Source organism: Colletotrichum lupini, chromosome 9 (genome assembly GCF_023278565.1).
Source record: "Colletotrichum lupini chromosome 9, complete sequence".
NCBI classification, from domain to species: Eukaryota; Fungi; Ascomycota; class Sordariomycetes; order Glomerellales; family Glomerellaceae; genus Colletotrichum; species Colletotrichum lupini.
In genome coordinates, this window is record NC_064682.1 from 208,743 (window position 1) to 230,396 (window position 21,654).

Sequence of the window (21,654 nt, forward strand, 5' to 3'; positions counted from 1 at the left end):
AAGGTGCCTCACCACTTATGTACGGTCGGTGTGGCAAGGCGCCTTCTTAGTTGAGATGGTACGTTGTATTGCTATCCCAACTGAAGGGGGCTAGGCTCGGCCCCTCCAACGATGAGTGAGCTTCCACCTTTGCATTACAACACTCAGGAGAACAATGGCATAGCGACCCGTGAGAACTAGCAAACGATCCTCAAGTCTTGGCGATCTTACCTTTTGGATGGCTCGCGATAGGGTATCACCGGTTGAGTGCCATCGCCGAGCTGTCGGATGCGTTAACTCGGGGTTTCTCTATGTCCTGAGAAGGAAGTGATATTGCAGCCGAACGTCACCGGCGTGTGGTTCCAGCCCTCTCTTCGTGCCCCCCTTGACTTGTACGTAGCTGAGCGATGAAGCGGTATGATGACCACTTCTGGACCTGCGCCCGCTGCCAAGACGCCGCATTATTTGTACATAGAAAGCGTCCAAGTTCCAACAGACCTCACTGGCACTCCGCAAACTAAGAAGGACCCGAGCCAGGGGATCGCTGCGGATGACCCTAGAGCCAAACGACCCTGGCGATTCCGCGCGATGGACATCTGTCGACTCCAGGCGCAAAACATCTGCGGCGATTCCTCAGCTCGCCCAGCGGAGTATCTCCCAAGACTTTTCCAAGACGGCAAGATGCGCCCATACGAAGCATTGGCATCGCCAAGGAGAAAGCCAAGTTGCCGCGAACCGAGGTTTCTGCAGTGGTTTACGCATCGTGGTTCTTGGAAGAAGTTTCGTTCCAGCGTCTACAACATGAGAGTTCTGACGAACGTAAAAAATGTAATTTATCAAGGGAAAGTTTAAAAGAACCTTCAATCATCGTTTCGTGACGGTAATCGTTATTGGAAACAGCCGTCTAGATCATTGGTTAAAGGCGAGTCATTGGGTTAGTTTGCGCCAAGAGACCATTTCGAACTCACATTGAATACGGAAGCTTCTTAACAGTCGCCCTGGCGCATGACTGACGATTTCGACCATGAGGAAGCAAGCTATTCGCGTAGTTCCTGACTTATTCACGGGCTGCCACATCTGCCGCCACGCCGCCCGAAGAGCAAGAAATGGAATCCAGGACATGGCTTGCGATGGCCCAGCGCGGAGTCGCGCCGCACAAACGTTCCTGACGTCTCTTGGCACGCCTAACAAAGTGCCTGCTGTGTTTCGAGCACATAATGAATGATAAGAGATCACGCGCCTATTGCGATAACAGTGGAGGGAATTACACCATGTCGAGTTGGCCAGCATCCCTGATGCAACATCAAGCTCGCAACGCGTTGTGTACCCAATCGCAGCGTCGGTTTTTGACCTGCCGAAAGAAGACCAGTGCCGGTCGGGAGTGTGCTCTTGCGCGAACGACAAGACACCGTACGGAAAAGCTGTTGGCCTGTTGTGCGTGGACGGTCTTGAAAATGGCGGGTGGCTAGTCCCTGTAAGCCAAGACTTCAATGTCACAGGGCAAACGCCGCGGCCGGCTGTGATTTCGAGGGCTTATCATCGGCTCGTAAGCTGGCGCGAAAGCATCATGTTCCGCAGGGAGTTCCGCGCGCCGGCAATCCTACCGGCGAACATCTATGTTGTGTGTATCGTATCCGATGCAAGTCTGATGTCCGTTTGAAATCGAGAAGTGAAGTGCCCATTATCGGCGAGCGATCTGGGAAGAATAAGCGCAAAGAAAAATCCGTGAGCGCATGTCGAATGCTGGTTAGGTGGTATAGTGAAAAGGTACGGATATAGACCACAAAATCGACAGCAATCTGGCCCAAATCGCACGGAGTGGCTAGCCAATTGTACGGCAGAAGACTGACAGGGATGACTGATAGGACGCGTTGCTTGATCCATCTAATAAGCTGCCGATGTTTGGCGCCAGTCTGGTTCGAGCATGGATGATGGCCGTCAAAAAGTTCCTCCAGAAGCAGTGTTCTGCGTCCCTCCGCCCCCGCACACCTAGCTGAAGTTCTGAACACAGATTACACAGATTAATCAACTTGCCACCTTGTGGCTGGTCGGATGATACGACTCCTCTTTGTTCACGGCTCTTGAGTGGTCAATTCGGTTGCAAATCCCCCGTCCATCTGGCTGATAAGAGTTGGAGAGATGGGCTGGGGGAGAGAGAGGGGGAAGGGACAGACAGACAGGGGTTGGTCTCCGTAACGGAGCAGGGCTGCATTGTTGGATGGGGAGGAACAATACCAATACCCTCTGTCTCACTCACGAGACTCAAGAGTCAACTCTGGTGTTGGATGGGCGTGAGGCTCTGGTAGCTTCAGCGCCTCTCTTTCAGGCTGCAGAGATGGTGTGCATTTCCCCGGATAGTGACAAGCTTTCGGGCAAGATCTCTTGATTTTCTTGTCCTTCTTGATGGCAGGTCTTGGACGTCTTGGACGCTCTTGGGAGACCTGGGGGGATGTCGTGAAAGTCTTGGGCAGCGGGCTTGGGCAAAGCTTGAGGGGTCTTGGGGGTTCTTGGGAGAGGGACGCCACGTCCAGGGTCCTTAGATCATATCCTTTTTGAGTCATCGCCGCGAGCTACCAAGGGCCCCGAGTCGTCTTTGCCGTCGACTAGCGCGTCAATGGGTAAAGGGAGAAGTAGCAAAAAGGGCCGAGGCGGGGGCTAATAGGTCGAGTGGCCGTTCCCTCCAACGTCAACAATCAGCCATCCACACCATCCAGCTAGAGGACGAATTAACCGTTTTCCACCAACCTTCCGTGCTTCTTCGACGCCGTTTTGACGGTGCCTCCCGCCCTCGCCTGGCTGCGGCAAACACCGCTGGAATAGTTGTAGTGTAACGTCGTGGCTTCCGACTAGCTCGTCTCTTCGTGCGTTGGTGAGGTGCTTTTGCTTTTGCATTGTCGTGCCTACGTAGTAAGGTACCAGCTGAGGGAAGCGAAGCGGCGCAGCAATGTAACCAGTGATAAGCTGCAACGACCGAGAGCCCATTCGTAGGAATCCAAGCAATGGTACGGGTACGGTTGTGTAGGTCTTGATACTCCACAGCGACATGATCGATTGATCGATGCCATCACAATGGAAAGCCAGGCTGGTGGATGGGATGCCTCTCCATCCCGGCCCTCACGTCTTATCGTGGTCTCATTTGGACCACCACACAGAGTTTCTTGTCCTTATTCTTCCGGAGCGGCTCCCTCCCACATGCCAGTCCCACCAAATATGCTTCTTGGCGGGAGCACAGTGAAAGGCCAGCACTTTCACACGCGACAGTGCACGGCCAATGCCGAGAGGGATCCCCGGATTGGTAGTCGTATACGGAGTCGGAAACTCGCCATGCCACCAGCATCCCCGCCACTGCCATATTGCCTGCTCAGAGCCTGAGATTGGACATTGATGGGGGGCCAGCGTGGATCAAATGTCTCTACACGGCGTACGGAGTAAATGCGTACCAACTCTATTCATCAGAGATTCGATCGACCAAAGCGTGTGAGAGACGGGCTGCTCCTTCTTCTGTTGGCTGGTGTGTCGCACCACGACGAAGCCATCGCGATTACGACGGGGGGCGGATTCGTGAATGGCCCAACGTCCAAGGTACCATTGGCAGAACCAAATCTCGCGAGGACTGCAGCCGCATTCGCTGACGTTCAAAAAAGTCCCCAAAAGAGGTCTCCCCGCTATTGGTATCTTGGACCTGCCATACTGGATCAAGCCACTCGAGGGCCCAACTGCTTGGCATCACCAGCGGAAGCGCACTTGATCTCCTAAACAGGCGGTTTCCTGCGTGTTGGCGGCCCTGCCTGGTCGACGGGAAAGTCCAGCAGCTGGTGGGCATGATCTCCTCGTCGCCAGGCGCACCAGGATCCCTCATCTCTGAAGGCCCATCCACTTTGTGGGTTCCTGGGTCAGTGGGTGCCGAATGCAACTGGACCCCGGTAGGTGGCCGGGAGGAGGAGTGGGAGGGAGTGGGAGGAGGTGGGGTTTTCCTTTCCGCCCATCGGCCCAGGACTAGGAAACTGGAGTCTGAAGGACACCAAGGGAGAAGAAGGCAGAAAAAAAGGACGAACTGAACCGGCATGTTAGAACGACATCTCAGGCATATGGTTCGTTCGAAAGAAGGATGGCTATCCCGCACCCAGACTAGGCCTACTCAAGCAAGTATTGGGCATCACGTGACTACACCGCCGCAGCAGCCACATTCGACCCGGTATCTCTATTATTCCTGCAGTTTCTAGAGGAGAGGAAGGCGTAGGTAGCTTCCTCTACTCCGTACTGCACCTTCCACTACCTCCTACTATACCTTCCACTTTACCCTCTTCTACAATGCCAACTATGGGAAGGCGCGCACCTATAGCCCAAAACGTAACTACCCTTTGGCAGTATAGTCAAGCGCAGCCCACCATTTGCTCAAGTAGGCCTAGTCTGGGTGCGGGATAGCCGTCCTCCTTCGAAGGAAGTTTGTGTCTCTGCATGTACTGGGATAGACGCTGTGATTCCCTCTTGTTGGTCTTTTTCACCACCCTCTCACTTCCTCCATATCATCGTCTCACAACCTCTCATCTCATCCTATTCTTTCATTGCAGCCGCCCCCCGGTAGATTGCGCCCAAAGCGGTTCTAGTGCGAATGCAGACCGATCCCTCCTACCGCGTCCCAGAACCTTTGATATCGGTCTTGTCGCAATGCAGAAGGTAGACCTCCCTGTCACAAGCGTTGCACTGGGGTCTCCGGACGCACAAGCAGAGGAGGGAGGGTGACGGGCTGGAGTTCCAGCCCTGAATATGATCATCCCTGCCACCTCGACTCGGATTCCAGAAAGGGGAAGCTCACTGGTTCGACTGGCCCAGTGCCATCTCGGCTTCCCATCTATACCAGGCGCATAGGGATCTCTGCTGTTACCTGTAATCCTCGGGGATCGTCTCGTGGCGAAACTGGGACCACCGTCGTGTCCGTTCGTTGCCAGGCCGTTGGGAACCCTTGGCTCCACCGTCGATAAGCATCCGGCGTGTGACAAGGATGGCCGCCTCGTGGCTCTTGGATATTAAAAGGTTGACATGTCCTCGGTTCCCTCCTTCCGCCTCTCGTCTCTTTCTCGGTCACTGGCAACTTCCCAGCCCAAGCGTCCACGGGTCCACCGAATCAAGCTTCTACAACCTTCCCCAGGTGAAGAATCCTGACCCAGTGCAACAAAATGTCCGACATTCGTGAAGAACGCGCCCCCGTCCACCAGGGCGGTGTGGTCTCGAACGAGAAGGTCTCGACCGAAAAGGCTGCTCCTGTAAGTTGGTCGGGATGTCGACGAGCATCACGTTACCTCTCCTTTGATGAACCGTATGCTGATGCTTCCCCCCCAGATCGTCGATGCCCACCCCGATGGGGCCGACTATAACGAACACGTTGAGCACGACTTCAACGTTACCGAAGACGATTTGCTCGAGGCCAAGGAGCTCGCCTCGCAGATGTCCCTCGACGAGGTCCGCGAGATGATGTTCAACGTCCACAAGATCCACGAGAAGGACCCCAACTTCCCTCTCGCCATTATCGAGAAGATCGAGGCTTTCCTCAGCAACGACGATGTCTTTGAGAACCCTGAGAAGCATGAGACTCTCATTCAGGAGATGAAGCTCGAGGCCGCCCTCATCACCGGTAACTCGCCATACGCCGAGGTCCGCGCCGTCGTCGACAACCACGACGACCCCACCATGCCCAGTTCGACACTCCGCGCCTGGGTTATCGGTCTCGTCTTCTCTGCTCTGCTCGCCTTCGTAAATCAGCTCTTCTCCGTCCGCTACCCATCCATCACCATTCTGGCCAACGTTGCTCAGTTGCTCGCCTACCCCCTGGGTAAGCTGTGGGAGAAGTCCCTGCCTGATGTTGGTTTCACCGTCGCCGGCCACCGTTACTCGCTGAACCCCGGCCCATTCAACCGCAAGGAGCACATGCTCATCACCATCATGGCCAACGTCGCCTACAACATCCCCTACACCAACTACATCATTTGGACCCAAGTGCTTTCACAGTACTTTAACCAATCCTATGCTGCCAACTTTGGGTACCAGCTTCTCATCTCCTTGTCGACCAACTTCATCGGATACGGTCTTGCGGGTCTCTGCAGAAGATTCCTCGTCTACCCTTCGTACTGCGTGTGGCCGGCATCCTTGGTGACCATTGCGCTGAACTCTGCGTTCCACACCGACAAGAACTCCGTCGTCGATGGCCCCTTCAACAGCATCTGGCGCTGGAGCAGACAAAAGTTCTTCTACATCACCTTTGCCGCCATGTTCGTCTGGTTCTGGTTCCCCAACTACCTGTTCACGGCTCTGTCCACCTTCAGCTGGATGACCTGGATCGCCCCCAAGAACCGCAACCTCGCGACAATCACTGGCTTCAACAGTGGTCTTGGTCTCAACCCCTTCCCTACTTTTGACTGGAACATCCTGTTGTACGACAACACCGACCCTCTCATGGTCCCCTTCTTCTCCACCTTCAACAAGTTCCTCGGCACCTTCATCTCCATGTTCGTCGTCTTGGCTGTTTGGTACACAAACACCTACAACACTGGATACCTGCCCATCAACTCCAACAAGGTCTACGACCACTTTGGCGCTCTGTACAACGTCTCCCGCGCCGTCAACGAGCACGGTCTGTTCGACAAGGAGGCGTACGAGGCCTACTCTCCCCCCTTCTTGGGTGCTGCCAATGTCATGATCTACATGTTCTTCTTCGCCATCTACACCGCCACCATCACCTACGCCGCTCTCTACCACCGTCACGAGATTGCCCTTGGCTTCAAGGCTCTCATCGGTAGCTTCAGGAAGAACAGCGACATTGAGAAGGACCAGGTCCTCGATGTCCACAGCCGTCTGATGAAGGCATACCCCGAGGTCCCTGAATGGCACTACCTCACTGTCCTCGTCATTGCCATTGCGTTGGGCTGTGGCGGTATCGCTGGTTGGCCCACGTACACCACCGTCGGTGTCGTCTTCTATGGTATCATCCTCTGCATGATTTTCGTCGTGCCGGTCGGTATCATCAAGGCCATGACGGGTATCGAGGTCACCCTGAACGTGCTTGCCGAGTTCATCGGTGGTTCCTGGGTTGAGGGTAACGCCCTGGCCATGAACTACTTCAAGTCCTTCGGCTACGTTACCTGCGCTCACGCCGTCTGGTTCTCCAACGACTTGAAGCTCGCACACTACGTCAAGATTCCCCCTCGCCACACCTTCTGGGCTCAGATCATTGCGACTTTCGTGTCCACTCTCGTCTGTCTCGGCGTTCTGAAGTTCCAGATGTTCAGCATCCCGGGTATCTGCACCGAGGACGCCAAGTTCAAGATGACCTGCCCCGGTATCAACACCTTCTTCACCGCCTCTGTCCTTTGGGGCACCGTTGGTCCCAAGAAGATTTGGGGTGCTGGCGGCCAGTACACTGCCACCCTCCTCGGCTTTCCCCTCGGTGTCGCCATCGTGCTCTTCTTCTGGAGCTTGAACAAGTTCTTCCCCAAGTGGAAGTGGGTTCGCCAGATTCATCCCGTCGCCATCATGTACGGAGGTCTCGTCTGGGCCCCCTACAACATGTCCTTCGTCTGGCCCTCCGTCCCCATTGCCTACTTCTCCTGGGTCTACCTCAAGGGCCGCTTCTTGGGTCTGTGGTCCAAGGTCAGTTACTTCACTGCCACCGGTAGTCGCATTTTGACGCCAACACTTACTTTCAGTACAACTTCGTTCTCTCCGCCGCCTTCTCTTGCGGTATCGCCGTTTCCTCCATCATCATGTTCTTCGGCCTTCAATGGCAGGAGATCGAGATCGACTGGTGGGGCAACTCAGTCGTAAGTTTTTTCCGGCTCCCAAGTTGATCTCAAGGAACACTACTAACATCACCATCTTCACAGGTCAGCCAGGGTTGCGAAGGCAAGGCTTGCCGTCTGCTTACTCTTGCAAAGGGCGAGTACTTCGGTCCCCGCATTGGAGACTTCCACTAGACGTGGAACCTCTTTTCATATTGCACAACCAAGTTGTGCTTGTGGCTTTTTATTTCGAATTTCAGCGCATGTATGATGTGATGAAAAGAGCATGGAGACTAGAGACATCGTGGACACGTACCTAGAAGCGGTGTTATAATCAGCGGATGTAACGATTTGAAGGATGAAGAAATACCCAACCATTCATTTATGACTTAGTGGAAGAATGTTATACCCCCATTGAGCAAGCTCAGTCTAGTCTTTGCCCAATGTTCTTTGATGCCGTGTTATGCGTATCGAAGTTGAGGGCTATTCGGTCGTTCTATCCCAGCATTCTTATCATTTCAACATGTCGATCTAGTAACACTTGCCAGTGATTGTTCTCGGGAGGCACTCGCCTCATTTTATGCGTTCGAACCCCAATGGTTCATGCTTGTCGTGGACATCTCTATCCCCCTTGAGCTCACGTATCTCCTGGGCCGTATATAACGAGATTTGCCAACGCCGATGCCGCGGGGTCGGCAGTCGCTCGGTGCCGGGCCGGCGTGGCTATGCTGGGAAAAGGGTGCCTCATTGGGTCGCTTAGACGATGTCCACGATCAATCCACGAACTCGCTGATCAGGCTCGGTACTGATCTCTGAGACTTTGCTGACTTTGAAGACAGGTTACTGAAATGTTGGATCTGGAGATGTTGGCGACATGACTCCCAAGATAATTAAGACACGAAATTAAAGCTCCAGGTGTGTCAAGAAGTTGTCGTCACCCTAAATTGTGTCAGCCTTACGTTATTCGGCAATAGATTTGATTGAAGCACAAGCACGCATACTCTCGACGACTCGCTGCGTGCAAAGGAAGAAAAAACGAGACACTATACTAACCTCCGTGGGATGACGACGACGAAGTCAACCAGATGCGTGACGCAAGGAAAGCTCCGGCTCCGTCTCTGTGATTTGGCTGTCCATGCCTAACAGGCCTTAGGAGACACCACGGCTTTCTCTTCATGCCTCGTCTTCCCCATCATCGACTTTGAGCGGGCCTGGTGCCATCGAGTTGGGCCTAATATCTATCGAAGGGTGTTTGTTGAACGCATTGTGGGGGCTTTGGAGATTCATTGAAGCCGTCGATGCTTTCTTCAAGTTAACACCAAGCATGAGATGAACGTGCAAGTAATACCGGCAGCAGATATCAACCCAAATAGTCAAACATGACAACGGGAACGTCCGTTTAAAGGAGTAAGCCTCTTCAACATGGACCAATCCAGCAATTTAACAAAGTCACAAGCTAAACCAATCAAGGCGTACACTGACGATATTCTAGGACCAACGTTGGCCCGGCTTACATTGGGCGTCTCGGCTGCTGACTGCCTCACCGGGCGACTACCGAGCCGTCAGCATTGCCCTTGCGACTTATGAGCTGTTTGAGTCCATGTGTGTGTCTTTGATGCCCGTTTTAACAGTCTTGATAGTCGGATTTGCTCCGGTTCGACGAGGTGGACGGGGCTTATCATCAGGCAGACTCCACGGCGAGCACAACTGGGCCGCCCGAGCAGGTCGATAACGCTTGATTCCAGGACGCCAAGGCTTCGTGGAGCATACATAATATCGTTTTATCTTATAGAAGGGCAATAGTTTGCCTTGGCGGTACTTTGTTTTACAAGTAAGCAACGGTCGAAATCGCCCGAGCCGAGCAACGATCAACGAGGCCACGTTATGGAATAGACACGCTGCAGTCATGGAGATATGCCAAGCATAAACGTTCGGAGCTAAGTCGTTTACTTCAGGGGCGTCTACTGGTGAGAGTTAAAGAGGAACATCATGGAAGTTTGGCCATCAGAGGTGAAGGCCGGTTTCAAGGCCGTCCTTCTTATATGCCCGTCGCAAGTCCAATAGCCCCTCTCCACAATACAAGGCATACGGTAAATTGCAAGACCTATTGATTATCCATGATATCATGGTCTCGTGAGTATTGAGATCCCATGCCAGGACAGCCTGGGACACCCATACCTAGGTTTTGAGTGAGGCAGCGGCGGAGGAGGCATCGCCCTTTCCTCACAGTAAGGCAGCCAGTTCAGTCCCACCAGAGTCACGGAGGCAGCTCTCAATCTTCCCAGATTTTGCTGGAGTCTCCAGACTTTCTTCCTTCAATCCAGGGATATGTCTTGATCAGAGCATTCGTCGGCCATCAGATACCCACTGAGAACCGAACCCCGTCAGGCCTTGATCTGGCATGAACCCAATGGCATAAAAATGATGAACATCCAATTCAAGAAAAAGTAGATAGAAAACCTCTCGAGACCTCACCTGTGATCATGCCGTCACGCAGGTATATATCCAAGCTCGTGACCACCCTTTCGCCGACTTAGTCGTCCCTCTCAACCTTCTACACCACACACAGCATCAGTCATCCGCTTACCTATCGTTTTACGGCACGTTCACCCTTTAACCGAAGCAAAATGCCATAACCACCCAGCGACACTGTTGATGGCAGGACGACTTTACCCCAGAGGTCAATTCATCAAGCCCGGAAACCAGATGAAGCTCACGGCGACCGAGCCGGCCACCGACAACAGCAAAGGCAGAAGGGGTTCAGCACGTCCACTCTCCGACCATCAAGAGCAAGGATATTGTCTTGGATCGGTCCAAGAGCCACTGTCTGTCGCCAGCGTTGTTCCGCAATGCCAGCTCGCGCGGGATACCACGATTTTGAAGCGAGATGAGCTGCTACCACGGGATCAACTGTAGGACAGAGTGTCAGTATCCAAGGCATCGGCGCCTCTGTACGCTACTCATACCCATTGGCATTTCATCATAATAGATGCCATTGTAGACGAGAGGAAAAGGAACCTGTGCTGCTCCTGGATCGCATGATCGCCTTCACCCTGCCTGCGCAGCGCGGGTAGGGCTATGCAGAAGAGGCAAGCCACTTCACACTGGGCATTTGAGCGTTGCCAGAAAAAGCCAATGGAGTAGACTGGAGGTTTCATTCCTGAAGGTTTCCCTTCACGTGGGTGGAAGTCACGTAGAAATGCCCTTCGATGGCGGCAGCTATACAAACACCAGGATGTGAGCATCGCCGCATTTCAGCTCATGCAAGAGACGAATGCGTTAAGTAAAGCAGTCGCGAGATTGAGTTGAAAAGATTAGTCTAGACACCATGTTTATTCAGGTAGATGGTCTAGTAATATTCGAGGTTATAAAGACATCGCCGTCTCTGTGTGATGCATCAACGCGCCCAGTATCACATCACCCACAGAAGTCAACAAATTGCGCCCATCGTCGCGGTGCACCCACGGGGAAGGACAACCCGCAGGTCTACGAGGTAGCCAGCCTTCGACCACAAACTCGCCTGTGAAAAAGCAACGTTAGGATCGAGGACACCAAAGATGCGGCTTCCCGTTCGTACCACTTAAACTACACGCGCCGTCACTCGACAAGCAGTACCCATTTGTATCGGACTACCGGCACCCGAGAAAGCAGCATCCTCTCCTAATGGAAAAGAAGATAGACACCCGCCGCTCTCAATTCCACAACAATCAAGAGCATCCCTCAGCGCCGCCAACCTATCCTCGTCGTCGCCTCCAACATTCATCAGCAGTGTCTTCGCATACCCCCGCATCGCCGTGGCCGCCAGCGCCGTTGGTCTCCTGCACCCCGAGCCGCGGCATGAGCTTCCACCCCCTCCACGACCACCTCCACACTCCTCGTCCTCGTCGCCTTCGAAACGACTGCGTGCGCTCAGCGCTTCTTTATCGCTCCTCGCCGAACTGATCGACGGACACTAGGTTACTAGAGGAAGAAAGGCGGGGTAAGGTCGATTAGCGGTAGGGGCGAGCTTCGCGGGTGCGGAGGCGGAGCCGGTCAGAGACGGCTCACACGGCGGAGGCGAGTTGATGCACTCGAGAGTAGACTGGGACAATAGACTCGAAAGTGCTGCTCCTCGTCATCGTCCCCATGCGTGAGGGATCGTCTGTCGCTGAACGTCACGCGGGTCCTCAATCCGGGCGATTTGTCGTAAATGTCTCTGATGGATCCATAATTCTGTACAGATAAGTCAATCGTAATTGTTTTAGATTTGTACCTTAGTACGTAGGTATTCGTCTGTCCGATTGCCCGGAGACTGATTCGTTCGCGGCCAGCTTCGGATGTGTCACGACCTGACCATTTTGGTGTGGAAATCGCGGGGAAACGGAGCTCGGCTCTCTCTCTGCTCCAGCGCTCGCGTGCGTGAAGTGCGTGCGCAATGCGCCGCCGTGCGGGCTGGCGGGTTCCTTTTTTCCTTTCGCTGGAAAGTCTGGAAGTCTGGAACCTTTGGAGACGGGAACGTGGGAAACTGGAGACGGGCAGCGAGATGGGATGCCGATGTGGAGATGTCCCGGGTTCGACTCTTCAAGTCCGTACGTAATGAGATGTCGGCAAAAGTGGTTTTGATCAAGTAATGGATGGAGTTTCTTTGCTGGAGTTACCAAACTTCCAAGCCGTGGATTCGCGGGGAAAGTGGTTTCCGGGGTAAAATAAACGAAGTATGCGTCAATTTCTGTTTGTCAATTCCGAGTTCATGCCGTTGCCGCGAAAAGCAACGTCTTCTCACTTCTTTCATATCATCCACATCGGCAGTCTGTCTGTCTGTCTGTCTGTCGGTCTGTTGTCTGGGATAAAGTGCGACTGCGACTGCGACCGCGACCGCGCTCTTCAAACGTGGCTTGCTGCAAAAGAGCGGCACGGCGAGAGAATCAGCCTTCGACGCCGGGCCCGTTGGTGTTGGTGCTCATTGGCGGCTGAATGAAATGGGTGACGCAAATCAAATCCATCTCGCTTGCATCCGATGCCGACTAACGTTTTCCGATAGATACCTACAATCCTGACGCGACTTCATCTCAACGTGCCTTGCCCTCATAGGTCGCCGATCCATTGACGCAGACGTAGATTCTTTGGTGCTTGTCTCAGAGGGAATTCCCACACCTCAAGGCCGGCCGGATTTGAGGTAGGTACACCCATCACCCGGCTACCTCATCTCGGTGACCGGATGAAGCTCGACTTTTGGGCTCCCCTCACGGAAAGCATCGAAAATATCCTAGCCAAGACTAGGCCAAATGTGAATAGTCGATAGCCAACGTCTTTCTGCGCCCTGCAGCCTCATAGGGCTTCGGAAATCATGCTAGACAACTTGTCCGCCGGGGGGGTTGAAGGGGGAGGGGAGGCCTGGCTTCTACTGCCTATCTAAAGTAGTCATCCGCTCGGCGCGAGTGAGCATCAAGAGATAAGAAGCCGCCGCTATGCTACCGAATCGACCGGGAGGCAAGGCAAGGCCAGGAAAGCGCATCGTCGGCCAAGCCGTCCTCCCTTCCCGCCGCCCTTTACGCTGCGCTGCGGGCGTTCAGCCCTGGAAGATGAGCTTGCCAACCGGAAACCTTTCCTCCTCCAAGCCTAGAGTGTTTGTGTGCGTGTGCCTTATCAGTCTGCAGCAGCCCTTGGCCATGCCACGGCGATCAATCAAACGGCGCAAGCCTCTGGGGGGGAAGCCTGGGCTGGCAGCGGCATTCCTTCTTCGTCATCGCACTCTCAAAGACCGCAGGCCGCAGACGAACGGGTAGATAGCCAGGGCTTCAGTGTCCAGGACCACGGTCGCCTCGCCTTCAGCTTCGATTACGTAGTATGGAAGAGACTAGGCGATCGAGTCTGACGTGATCTTGGCGCATGAGTAAAATGTCCGAAGCCGTCGCTTCTCAACGCCTGTTTTTCAGCTGGTGATGCTACTATTGGTGTGCGGCAACAGCAACATCAACGACGCATCAAACGAAGTCTGCTGGACATGATGTTTCCAACGGACCACCAATAATTAGATAATCAATCGAAATAAGGTAATTGCTGCACGGACATCGTTTGTCGTGGACTCTACCCCCGAATGCGAGTCTTCGAGGTTTTACTCGCGACAACTCCGAGTCGTTCGTTCTCGTCGGATGTCGATCAGTTCATGATAGGAACCAGCACGGATGAAGGGCGCGGCTGCTCTGCTGACAGTCGTCGACGCTGATTTCCGATATCAGCCAAACCCCGTAGCCATGTGAGATTGTCCCACCACCCAGGGGAAGAGTCCCCCAATTCGAAGCGGGTCCTTGAATCCATTCGTTGCGATCTTCGGTCAGTCCGAATGCAGGAGACCCTCGTCTCGTCTCTCGTCCCACCCACATGTCCGTAGTGCTACAATTAAACTGGAGTATGGAGAGATAAGAAGCGAGAGCAGAGGCCAACGTCAAACGCACGCCATTACGTACAAAATTCTTCTCGCGCGCGAATGGGCACCTCACTTGGCTTCCCCAGGGGATGCTAATCCATCACCATGGATTGGATTCATGGTCCGGACACTGCCCACTTCCTCCACACCTGCTGTCGAAAGAAAGCGTGGGCCATGACACGGCGTCGGCGTGGATGGCTTCACCACGCATCACGTAGGTACGAATACAGCTTGTCTTTGAGAAAGTCAATCTGCCGCCAACTCCAAAGCCAACAAGACGTTGATGGTGTGTTTCTGGTAGCGCAGCGCCTCTCGGCCCTAACCGAGGAATCGAAATCCCTACCACTGTTACCTTGTCACGCCATCAAGCGCGCTTTACTCTTGGCCTTGTTCGCCAGGCTCAGGGCTGTTCGCTTACCGTGTGGCTGCAGTAGGTACGCAGTCGGGATGGACCGTCGCCGCCTCATCAAATCTGCCCATAAACTTCGCGAGCTTGCATAGCAAAAGAAGCGCTAATTTGCATCCGTAAGGTAGATACTGACTGATGCAGCCAAGGAGGCATGGAAAGGAGCTAGTTGCCGCTTCGAGGCCTCTTGACACGGAGTAATCTTGAATACGGGGCGTCTGCGACTGCCGTGCCGCCAATGTGGGTAATTTCTCATCATTTACTGCCTGCCTCCTGGGGCTGGGAATGTTATGGTCGCGTTGGCGCTGCAACCAGACGCGGACTATACTGCAGGCCTAAATAGTTCGGCGAGATTGTTCGGACGAGCTGTTCACTTCATACCGACCGCAAGGAAAAAGAGGGAAAAAAGGGTACTTGTTCATCGAACTGACGAAGATGTTTCTTGAGATGCGGCCACGTTGAAGTCTAGATGAATCCCAGCGAGCTCGCTCGAAAGATGACTACTCTGACAAGAGCTGTATGTAGCAATGTGCGATGCGGATGTAATGAGTCGTGTACGGGAACTCATTGCTCCATGTCGTTCAAATCCCAGTCCATTCAGCGCGTTCATGGCGGCCGTACGAATGGAAGATTAGGTTGCCTGCAATTGCGTGGGAAATTCGCGCTTGCGGCTTCATCCCAGGCCCAGGGAATTCCCTCTCCCGAGTCTCCCCCTCACTCCCCTCTCCCCCTGACCGACACCGCACGCGGACTCACCTGGGTCAGCACACGCTCCTGGCTGTTTCCCCGAGTTCACCCCAATTAAACTGGACCCAAGTTAGGTTCCTCGAGCAAGGGTACGGATACATGGTGGGTACGGCAGCCCAATGCTCGAACTGGATCCGCATATGTGTGGTGCTTCTGGCGTTGGCAGTGGGATCCATAATCCTGCGGCGTAGATAAGCATCCCGTTTCGAACTTCCACCGGTTTGATACCGGAAGTATAGATAACGAAGCAAATGACTTCATATGCTGACTTTGTGGGTGCGACTCGCGGGAGTCTCAGCCAGAATCACAATGCCCCTCAGAGTAACAAATCGAGATGCAGCGAAGCGTGTGAGTGACATTATTGGAGGGAGGACCCGATGGAAGGACGCTAGAAGGACGAGTAGAAGGACTTGATCTGCCTGGCCATGCAGCGATGCTGGGATTCGCTTGTCACCCGCCGCCCAAAGGATGCGACCTACTGCAGCCATTGCAGAATGGTGGTCGCAGGGGACGATAGGGCGTTGGCAATCGCCAATGGCTAGAGACCGAAATGACCGATATTCAGAGTCAAGCAGGTTATTAGAATTGGCGGAAGGGGTGAGGGGGGGGGGGGTCGCAGACATGTGGTGCTGCCACCATCGACCTTCCTCGCGCGAGAGACTAGAAGTTCTGCCCCCCCCTTTGCCGTTCATACTGGATGACTAGGAACCAAAGAGTAGGTAAAAGTAAGCACATAAGTAAGGTAGGCAGACAAGTAGGCAAAGCTGACGGCGCACTGATGGCTGGTTCGAAACGTGCCGGCCTATGGGATGAGCCGAGAACACCATCAAACAGCTTATCGCATTGCCACTTGTCAAGGTCGGTTGATGTTGGTTCCGAAAGCGCCGCATCTCCATCGACACGCAGCGGCACATCACCAGACGCAAAGGCGACACTCTGTCATCAACCCTGTTGTCGAAGAGGAGTGGCTATTGTCACCTGCGCCTCTTCACCCGGGGAACTGGTAGGACCTCTACCGGATGGGGGTTTTGTCGCAGACGTATCATGTCTAGTCAACCATATTACATTATAACCAACTGTCGCAACCAACACAGCCGCGCGATAGGGCCTACGCCGGCGACGATGCGAAGTTGTCGTGTTCTGCAGGGAGGGATGGGAACACCAGGAGCTATCGACCAGGGGTGGGACCGATTCCACCTGCTGCGTTAGGTAGTACTCTTCCCCTGTTGATTGCAGAAGAGAAAACTCCCCGTTCCAACTATCTGTGATCGAAACGAAACGCAGTGCTGAACTGGCAGACCGTATGCCCTTGGAACCTCTCCTCCATTTCTCTTGCGCAAATACTGGCTCGACAGGATTTCTTCATTCGAAAAGAAGCGATGACGGTGCGTGTATCTGTCGCATTGGGTAACTTGCACTATCACAAGCCATCATGCGGTAGCGCTGCCAGTGCAGCAAGTACGCTAAAGTTGAGGCATCGAGGTCAGACTTTGTGCCAGCCGCGGTCGTTGGCTCCGTCGGCTGCACGACGTCGGGGCTCTTCAAGGATGATGGAAACCTGGGGCGGCCAAGATCAGCCCCCCTGGTCCACCCACACCACATGCATTCTCGGACCAGCCAGTTGTCTGGCCGCAGTCGACTTCTTGGCAACCCAAGCTCTTGAAAGGGAAGTTAGGGAACAGCCAGTTTCCGTGAATGCCGCGCCGAGAAGTGTAGTAAAAGCAGCTGCAACCCTGGCAAGAAGCCTGGTTGGACATCATTGGTGTGGCTTACCTGCAGGATTTTCTTCCCGATGAGCCTCCTCGACTTCGACGATTTCCAGTGTACCGGGAAGACAGAGTGACCGAATCGCAGCAGAGACTGCTGTGTACTATAGCACGTAGATTGCAATGCAGGCTAGCCTCCTGGCTTCGTCTCCAGCGTCGTGGACCTGGACCTCTGTGTGGACCATCTCCCCTCACCGACCCGGGCCCAAAGATTCGTACTCTCCACTTCACATATGCCCCCCAGGGCCCCAGTCCCATAGACAGGTTCGAGAGGAGGAGGGTCGGACTGGATCCTGAGATAACGTTGAGGAGGCAGCGCGCAATGGACATTAGGAGGGGCGGCCACTTTTTCGGAGCCATTTACTAACGGCTTCAAGTGACAAGTCGCCCATTGGCCAACCAGCACAACCCACGCTATCTGGGGGCTCTCAGGCTTTCTCAATCGCCCGGCTGGGGCGTACGCATATGTCTCGGTGCCACGGTGGAGAGCAGGGTGACATCCCATTGCTGTGGTTCTCGTCTCCCCCAGGTCACGGTCGCTGGCGACGGGGTCTCGTCCAAATCCACTTCGTTACGACTGCGACTGCGACAGCTTGCCCTTTCTTCGGCCGAATATGGGTTTGTACCCGTGCCTGGGTTCCTCGTTAGTGCATCATGCATACCGGAAAGCTGTCCGCAGGCAGCCCGCCTAACTCACCAGGTACCTCGTCCTCAGCTCGCCCAGACAGTAGTGCTCCGTACGAACACAGAGAAGTACCTACGCAGTAGACTCAACGACGGGGAAGGTTTCGCTCGTTCCCGCTGGCCTGCCCTAGGACTTGGTACGTATCGAAGCACGACCAAAAGCCAAATCGCCTCCATCCCTCCCCCAAGTCGTATGCAACAAGTAACGGGGGTTGCTGCCAGGATAGCCTGCCATATCCTGTCCTTGCCAAGATCTGCGTCTGTCGCCCGTCGAGAGGGGGGCAAAGTTGGATAGACCAGCTTGATACTCGATCGGCCCTGGACCCTCATCTCTCCCTCGTTCTCTTGTGTGTAATTTTCCATCGTCAACCAAGTTCAGCCTATCGGCTTTCCATGCATGACTGGATCCGCTTGCCGCCCTTGACAAGAACCCTTAGTCCTTGCGCGCCGGTTCCTGTGCTCTGGACTGGCATTTCCTTCATAAACCTCCCCCTTCCCCCGTCTGATCAGGTTTGTCTCGTTTTTTGACAACCATTTTTCTCCGTCATTTCCGTTCTTCTCGGGCCCTCCTCCCGCAGCATTCATTTGTAACAGACATTGCCTGTCTGCATACCCCAGAAAGCCGCGAAATCCATCGCCATGGCTGCACCAGAAGGGGTTGTGCCCACCAAGGTTGAGGCCGATGAGAAGGCCACCGGTGGCCTTCCTGGCTACGACACCGGCAGTGGACAGGAGATCCGAGGCGATATCAGCGAGGACAGCTGGGCAACACGCAATGGCCTGAACATGAAGTCCTTCACGAAGAAGGAATATGGTCTGGGCCTTGTCGAGCTCGAACGCGCCATGAGCTCCCGTCATCTCCACATGATTGCCATTGGCGGTTCCATTGGTGCTGGTTTCTTCGTCGGTTCCGGTGGTGCTCTGAGTAAGGGTGTAAGTACAGTGCCTCGCCTGTCGGCAGCGGTTACTGACGCAGAAGTAGGGTCCAGGATCGCTCTTGATCGACTTCGTTCTCGTGGGTATCATGATGTTCAACGTCGGTAAGTTTCAACCCCCTGCCAACCCCGCAAAGGCGAGAGATTCTGACTTTCGGCAGTGTATGCCTTGGGTGAACTCGCTGTTATGTATCCCGTCTCTGGTGGCTTCTACACGTACTCGACTCGCTTTATCGATCCTTCGTGGGGTTTCGCCATGGGCTGGAACTACGTCTTCCAGTGGGCCATCGTACTACCGCTTGAGTTGACTGTTTCTGGTCTTGTTGTCGCATACTGGAATGACACTGTCAACGTCGCCGTTTGGATCACACTTTTTCTCGTCGTCATTATCATCATCAACATCTTCGGATCTATAGGATACGCCGAGGAGGAATTTTGGTCGTCCTGCCTGAAGCTCGGAGCTACTGTCGTCTTTATGATCATCTGCCTCGTCCTGGTCCTCGGTGGCGGACCGTCCAGCGGCAGATACAGCGAGTACCAGGGTGCGAAGACGTGGTATGATCCTGGCGCATTCCGCAACGGCTTCAAGGGATTCTGCTCTGTGTTCGTCACGGCCGCTTTCTCCTTCTCCGGTACAGAGTTGGTCGGTCTTGCTGCCGCCGAGGCTAAGAACCCGGTCAAAACACTTCCCGGTGCCATTAAGCAGGTATTCTGGCGTATTTCGCTCTTCTACATCCTGGGCCTGTTCTTCGTCGGTCTGTTGATCCCCTCCGACGACCCTGCGCTGCTCTCCGAATCTGCCTACTCTGATGTTAAGGCCTCTCCCTTCGTGTTGGTCGGCAAGTACGCCGGTCTCGTTGGCTTCGACCACTTCATGAACGTGGTCATCCTTGTCTCTGTCGTGTCGATTGGTGTGTCTGGTGTTTACGGTGGTTCGCGTACCCTCACTGCTCTCGCCCAGCAGGGTTATGCGCCCAAGATCTTCACTTATATCGATAGATCGGGACGCCCGCTGCCTTCCGTGCTAGCTGTCATCATTTTCTCGCCCTTGGCGTATATCAACCTCAGCGCAAGCGGTCCTGTAGTGTTTGACTGGCTGTTGGCTCTTTCCGGTTTGGCTGCGGTCTTCACCTGGGGATCCATTTGCCTGGCGCACATTCGCTTCCGCAAGGCGTGGGCCTACCACGGCCACACCGTCGACGAGATTCCGTTCAAGGCCATCGGTGGCGTTACCGGCTCCTGGATCGGACTTTTCCTCTGCTTCATTGTGCTTGCTGCTCAGGTAAATAAAAACTCCTTTGGCGGGATCAGAGATTGCATGCTAACAAGAATCCACAGTTCTACACTGCTATCGCACCCCCTGGCACGACCGAGCTCAACGACGCTGAAGGCTTCTTCAAGTCGTATCTCGCCCTTCCTGTCGTCATCGTGTTCTGGCTTGGTGGCTTCTTCTGGAAGCGCACTGGCTGGCTCCGCACTGCCCAGATGGATGTCGACACTGGCCGACGTGAGCTTGACTGGGACGAGATCCACGCATACCGTGCACACATCGCCTCGCTCCCCGCATGGAGGCGCGCACTCCACAAGGTGTGGTAAACGCTGTTGTTGTTGCCAAAGGGGGAACTACGTGCTGCCGCATTCATGTATATTTTAATCAAAATCCTGCCTTGAGGATGATCGGGATGGGACTACCGTCCTGGTAATTGTTAGCAAAATGAAGATACCACAATTGCTTTGATATCAAATCTGTTTCATACTCATATTCTACCATGCGTTGAAAGTACCAGTTGCAATTCATGCTCTCATTGTGTATTGGCTAGGACAGCAACATGGGGATTGTCTGTGTACTCCGCCGTGAACCACTCTCAAAAAAGATCTGGTTGGCATCTCTGGAGCTGTGGGTTATGGCGCAGTTATAAGCCCAGAAGCTGTGCCGCCAACCAAGAGAATGCCAAGGGATAGTGTGTGCCTTATCTCGGAGAGCAGCGGCCGTTCAGCAGTGGCCCATGCCAACAGCAGCGATAACACAAGGTAGGCGAGCGTTGTTTGTGAAGATAAGGGCGACCAGCCCAGAAGAGCAGGTGATGCCCGATTGTCGGACAGCGGTAACTGGAGATGGTTGGTCCGGCTTGTTTGATATCTCTCGGCGTAGGGGGTTCACGGTCGACAGATAGTTCTTGGGAAGAAGGCCTAGCCGGATTCAGTGACCCATCCCGAGGAACTGACAGGGCCAGAAGAACACCTGATAAAATCGGAATGCGATATCGGGTGGCGGCACGGTGATTCTGAGGTCTCGTGAGGATTGTCGGGCTGGTTACAACAAGATAGATGTTGCCGCATTGGTGAGTATTAGACATTTCTATCAGTCGTAGTTGGAGGCAGTCGGGCAATAGGTTGCGATGGAAGTCGGACGGAGTATCCCCGGGCCGGAAAGAATTGATGGAATGATTCCAGGTTTTCGAGGGAAGGTGCCATTGAGTAAATGGCATACCAGGAAAGAGCCTTGCTCTGGTTGCTCCATCGTGGCCTTTTACCTTACAAAAACATCAAAAGACGGCTGTTGGGGTTCATTTAAACAACGCTCAATCTGCGTGACAGGGTGACAAAAACGCCTTAGCACAGCATAGCGTTGACTACATGTCATTCCGGCGCCCTTTTGACACACGTCTCCCCACAACGCCCCGCTGAAGAACATGTCAGACCCACGGCTGAACTTACTGAATTGCCTCTTTGATGGGAGACAGGCAATGTTCAACCCATCTGCTGAGCTTTCACTGATAGTCGCAATTGCTTCTGGAATCTTAATCCGGCACTTGTAAGATGAGAGGACGACGTGCTTCAGGAATGGCGCACTTAGTACCAAGCATACAAGTAGAGACATCTGCTAGCCCCGGCTTCCAGATATGACTTTCACTACACTGCTGCCAAATGCTTAGGTAATGTAATCCTATCATCAAGC

The 21,654-nt window shown here is 54.0% G+C and overlaps 9 protein-coding genes across 9 annotated transcripts; 5 read left to right on the forward strand and 4 right to left on the reverse strand.

Moving 5' to 3' along the window:
- Positions 1 to 111: 111 nt before the first annotated feature.
- On the forward strand, positions 112 to 1,976 carry CLUP02_15971 (uncharacterized protein; the record flags this gene model as incomplete). The annotated part of the gene is made up of 7 exons (XM_049294895.1): positions 112 to 169; positions 232 to 292; positions 393 to 798; positions 1,013 to 1,171; positions 1,235 to 1,413; positions 1,479 to 1,746; positions 1,845 to 1,976. 7 exons carry the CDS (start codon positions 112 to 114, stop codon positions 1,974 to 1,976), a joined length of 1,263 nt encoding a protein of 420 aa, XP_049152042.1.
- A 75-nt stretch (positions 1,977 to 2,051) lies between these two features.
- CLUP02_15972 (uncharacterized protein) lies at positions 2,052 to 4,965 on the reverse strand (the record flags this gene model as incomplete). The annotated part of the gene is made up of 10 exons (XM_049294896.1): positions 2,052 to 2,185; positions 2,237 to 2,549; positions 2,725 to 3,061; positions 3,128 to 3,347; positions 3,420 to 3,480; positions 3,566 to 3,983; positions 4,118 to 4,143; positions 4,368 to 4,494; positions 4,600 to 4,794; positions 4,865 to 4,965. 10 exons carry the CDS (start codon positions 4,963 to 4,965, stop codon positions 2,052 to 2,054), a joined length of 1,932 nt encoding a protein of 643 aa, XP_049152043.1.
- Positions 4,966 to 5,156: 191 nt separating this feature from the next.
- Positions 5,157 to 7,946, forward strand: CLUP02_15973 (OPT oligopeptide transporter; the record flags this gene model as incomplete). The annotated part of the gene is made up of 4 exons (XM_049294897.1): positions 5,157 to 5,243; positions 5,320 to 7,623; positions 7,680 to 7,793; positions 7,857 to 7,946. The coding sequence occupies 4 exons, from the start codon at positions 5,157 to 5,159 to the stop codon at positions 7,944 to 7,946; spliced, it is 2,595 nt and encodes an 864-aa protein (XP_049152044.1).
- A 378-nt stretch (positions 7,947 to 8,324) lies between these two features.
- Positions 8,325 to 9,077, reverse strand: CLUP02_15974 (uncharacterized protein; the record flags this gene model as incomplete). Its single annotated transcript, XM_049294898.1, has 4 exons — positions 8,325 to 8,474; positions 8,534 to 8,594; positions 8,805 to 8,869; positions 8,952 to 9,077. The coding sequence occupies 4 exons, from the start codon at positions 9,075 to 9,077 to the stop codon at positions 8,325 to 8,327; spliced, it is 402 nt and encodes a 133-aa protein (XP_049152045.1).
- Positions 9,078 to 10,457: 1,380 nt separating this feature from the next.
- On the forward strand, positions 10,458 to 11,707 carry CLUP02_15975 (uncharacterized protein; the record flags this gene model as incomplete). The annotated part of the gene is made up of 4 exons (XM_049294899.1): positions 10,458 to 10,663; positions 10,753 to 10,821; positions 11,292 to 11,320; positions 11,427 to 11,707. The coding sequence occupies 4 exons, from the start codon at positions 10,458 to 10,460 to the stop codon at positions 11,705 to 11,707; spliced, it is 585 nt and encodes a 194-aa protein (XP_049152046.1).
- A 76-nt stretch (positions 11,708 to 11,783) lies between these two features.
- CLUP02_15976 (uncharacterized protein) lies at positions 11,784 to 17,067 on the reverse strand (the record flags this gene model as incomplete). The annotated part of the gene is made up of 22 exons (XM_049294900.1): positions 11,784 to 11,963; positions 12,044 to 12,459; positions 12,504 to 12,689; positions 12,805 to 12,851; positions 12,932 to 12,996; positions 13,206 to 13,349; positions 13,483 to 13,562; positions 13,607 to 13,678; positions 13,753 to 13,790; positions 13,850 to 13,952; positions 14,002 to 14,249; positions 14,307 to 14,475; positions 14,537 to 14,640; positions 14,696 to 14,890; positions 14,995 to 15,126; positions 15,185 to 15,314; positions 15,376 to 15,520; positions 15,580 to 15,848; positions 16,063 to 16,246; positions 16,289 to 16,653; positions 16,729 to 16,868; positions 16,925 to 17,067. The coding sequence occupies 22 exons, from the start codon at positions 17,065 to 17,067 to the stop codon at positions 11,784 to 11,786; spliced, it is 3,555 nt and encodes a 1,184-aa protein (XP_049152047.1).
- Positions 17,068 to 17,102: 35 nt separating this feature from the next.
- CLUP02_15977 (uncharacterized protein) lies at positions 17,103 to 17,443 on the forward strand (the record flags this gene model as incomplete). Its single annotated transcript, XM_049294901.1, has 2 exons — positions 17,103 to 17,133; positions 17,187 to 17,443. 2 exons carry the CDS (start codon positions 17,103 to 17,105, stop codon positions 17,441 to 17,443), a joined length of 288 nt encoding a protein of 95 aa, XP_049152048.1.
- Positions 17,444 to 18,399: 956 nt separating this feature from the next.
- Positions 18,400 to 20,291, forward strand: CLUP02_15978 (amino acid permease; the record flags this gene model as incomplete). Its single annotated transcript, XM_049294902.1, has 4 exons — positions 18,400 to 18,693; positions 18,743 to 18,800; positions 18,857 to 19,977; positions 20,034 to 20,291. 4 exons carry the CDS (start codon positions 18,400 to 18,402, stop codon positions 20,289 to 20,291), a joined length of 1,731 nt encoding a protein of 576 aa, XP_049152049.1.
- A 58-nt stretch (positions 20,292 to 20,349) lies between these two features.
- CLUP02_15979 (uncharacterized protein) lies at positions 20,350 to 21,576 on the reverse strand (the record flags this gene model as incomplete). Its single annotated transcript, XM_049294903.1, has 5 exons — positions 20,350 to 20,511; positions 20,637 to 20,804; positions 20,864 to 21,197; positions 21,251 to 21,282; positions 21,361 to 21,576. The coding sequence occupies 5 exons, from the start codon at positions 21,574 to 21,576 to the stop codon at positions 20,350 to 20,352; spliced, it is 912 nt and encodes a 303-aa protein (XP_049152050.1).
- Positions 21,577 to 21,654: the final 78 nt, after the last annotated feature.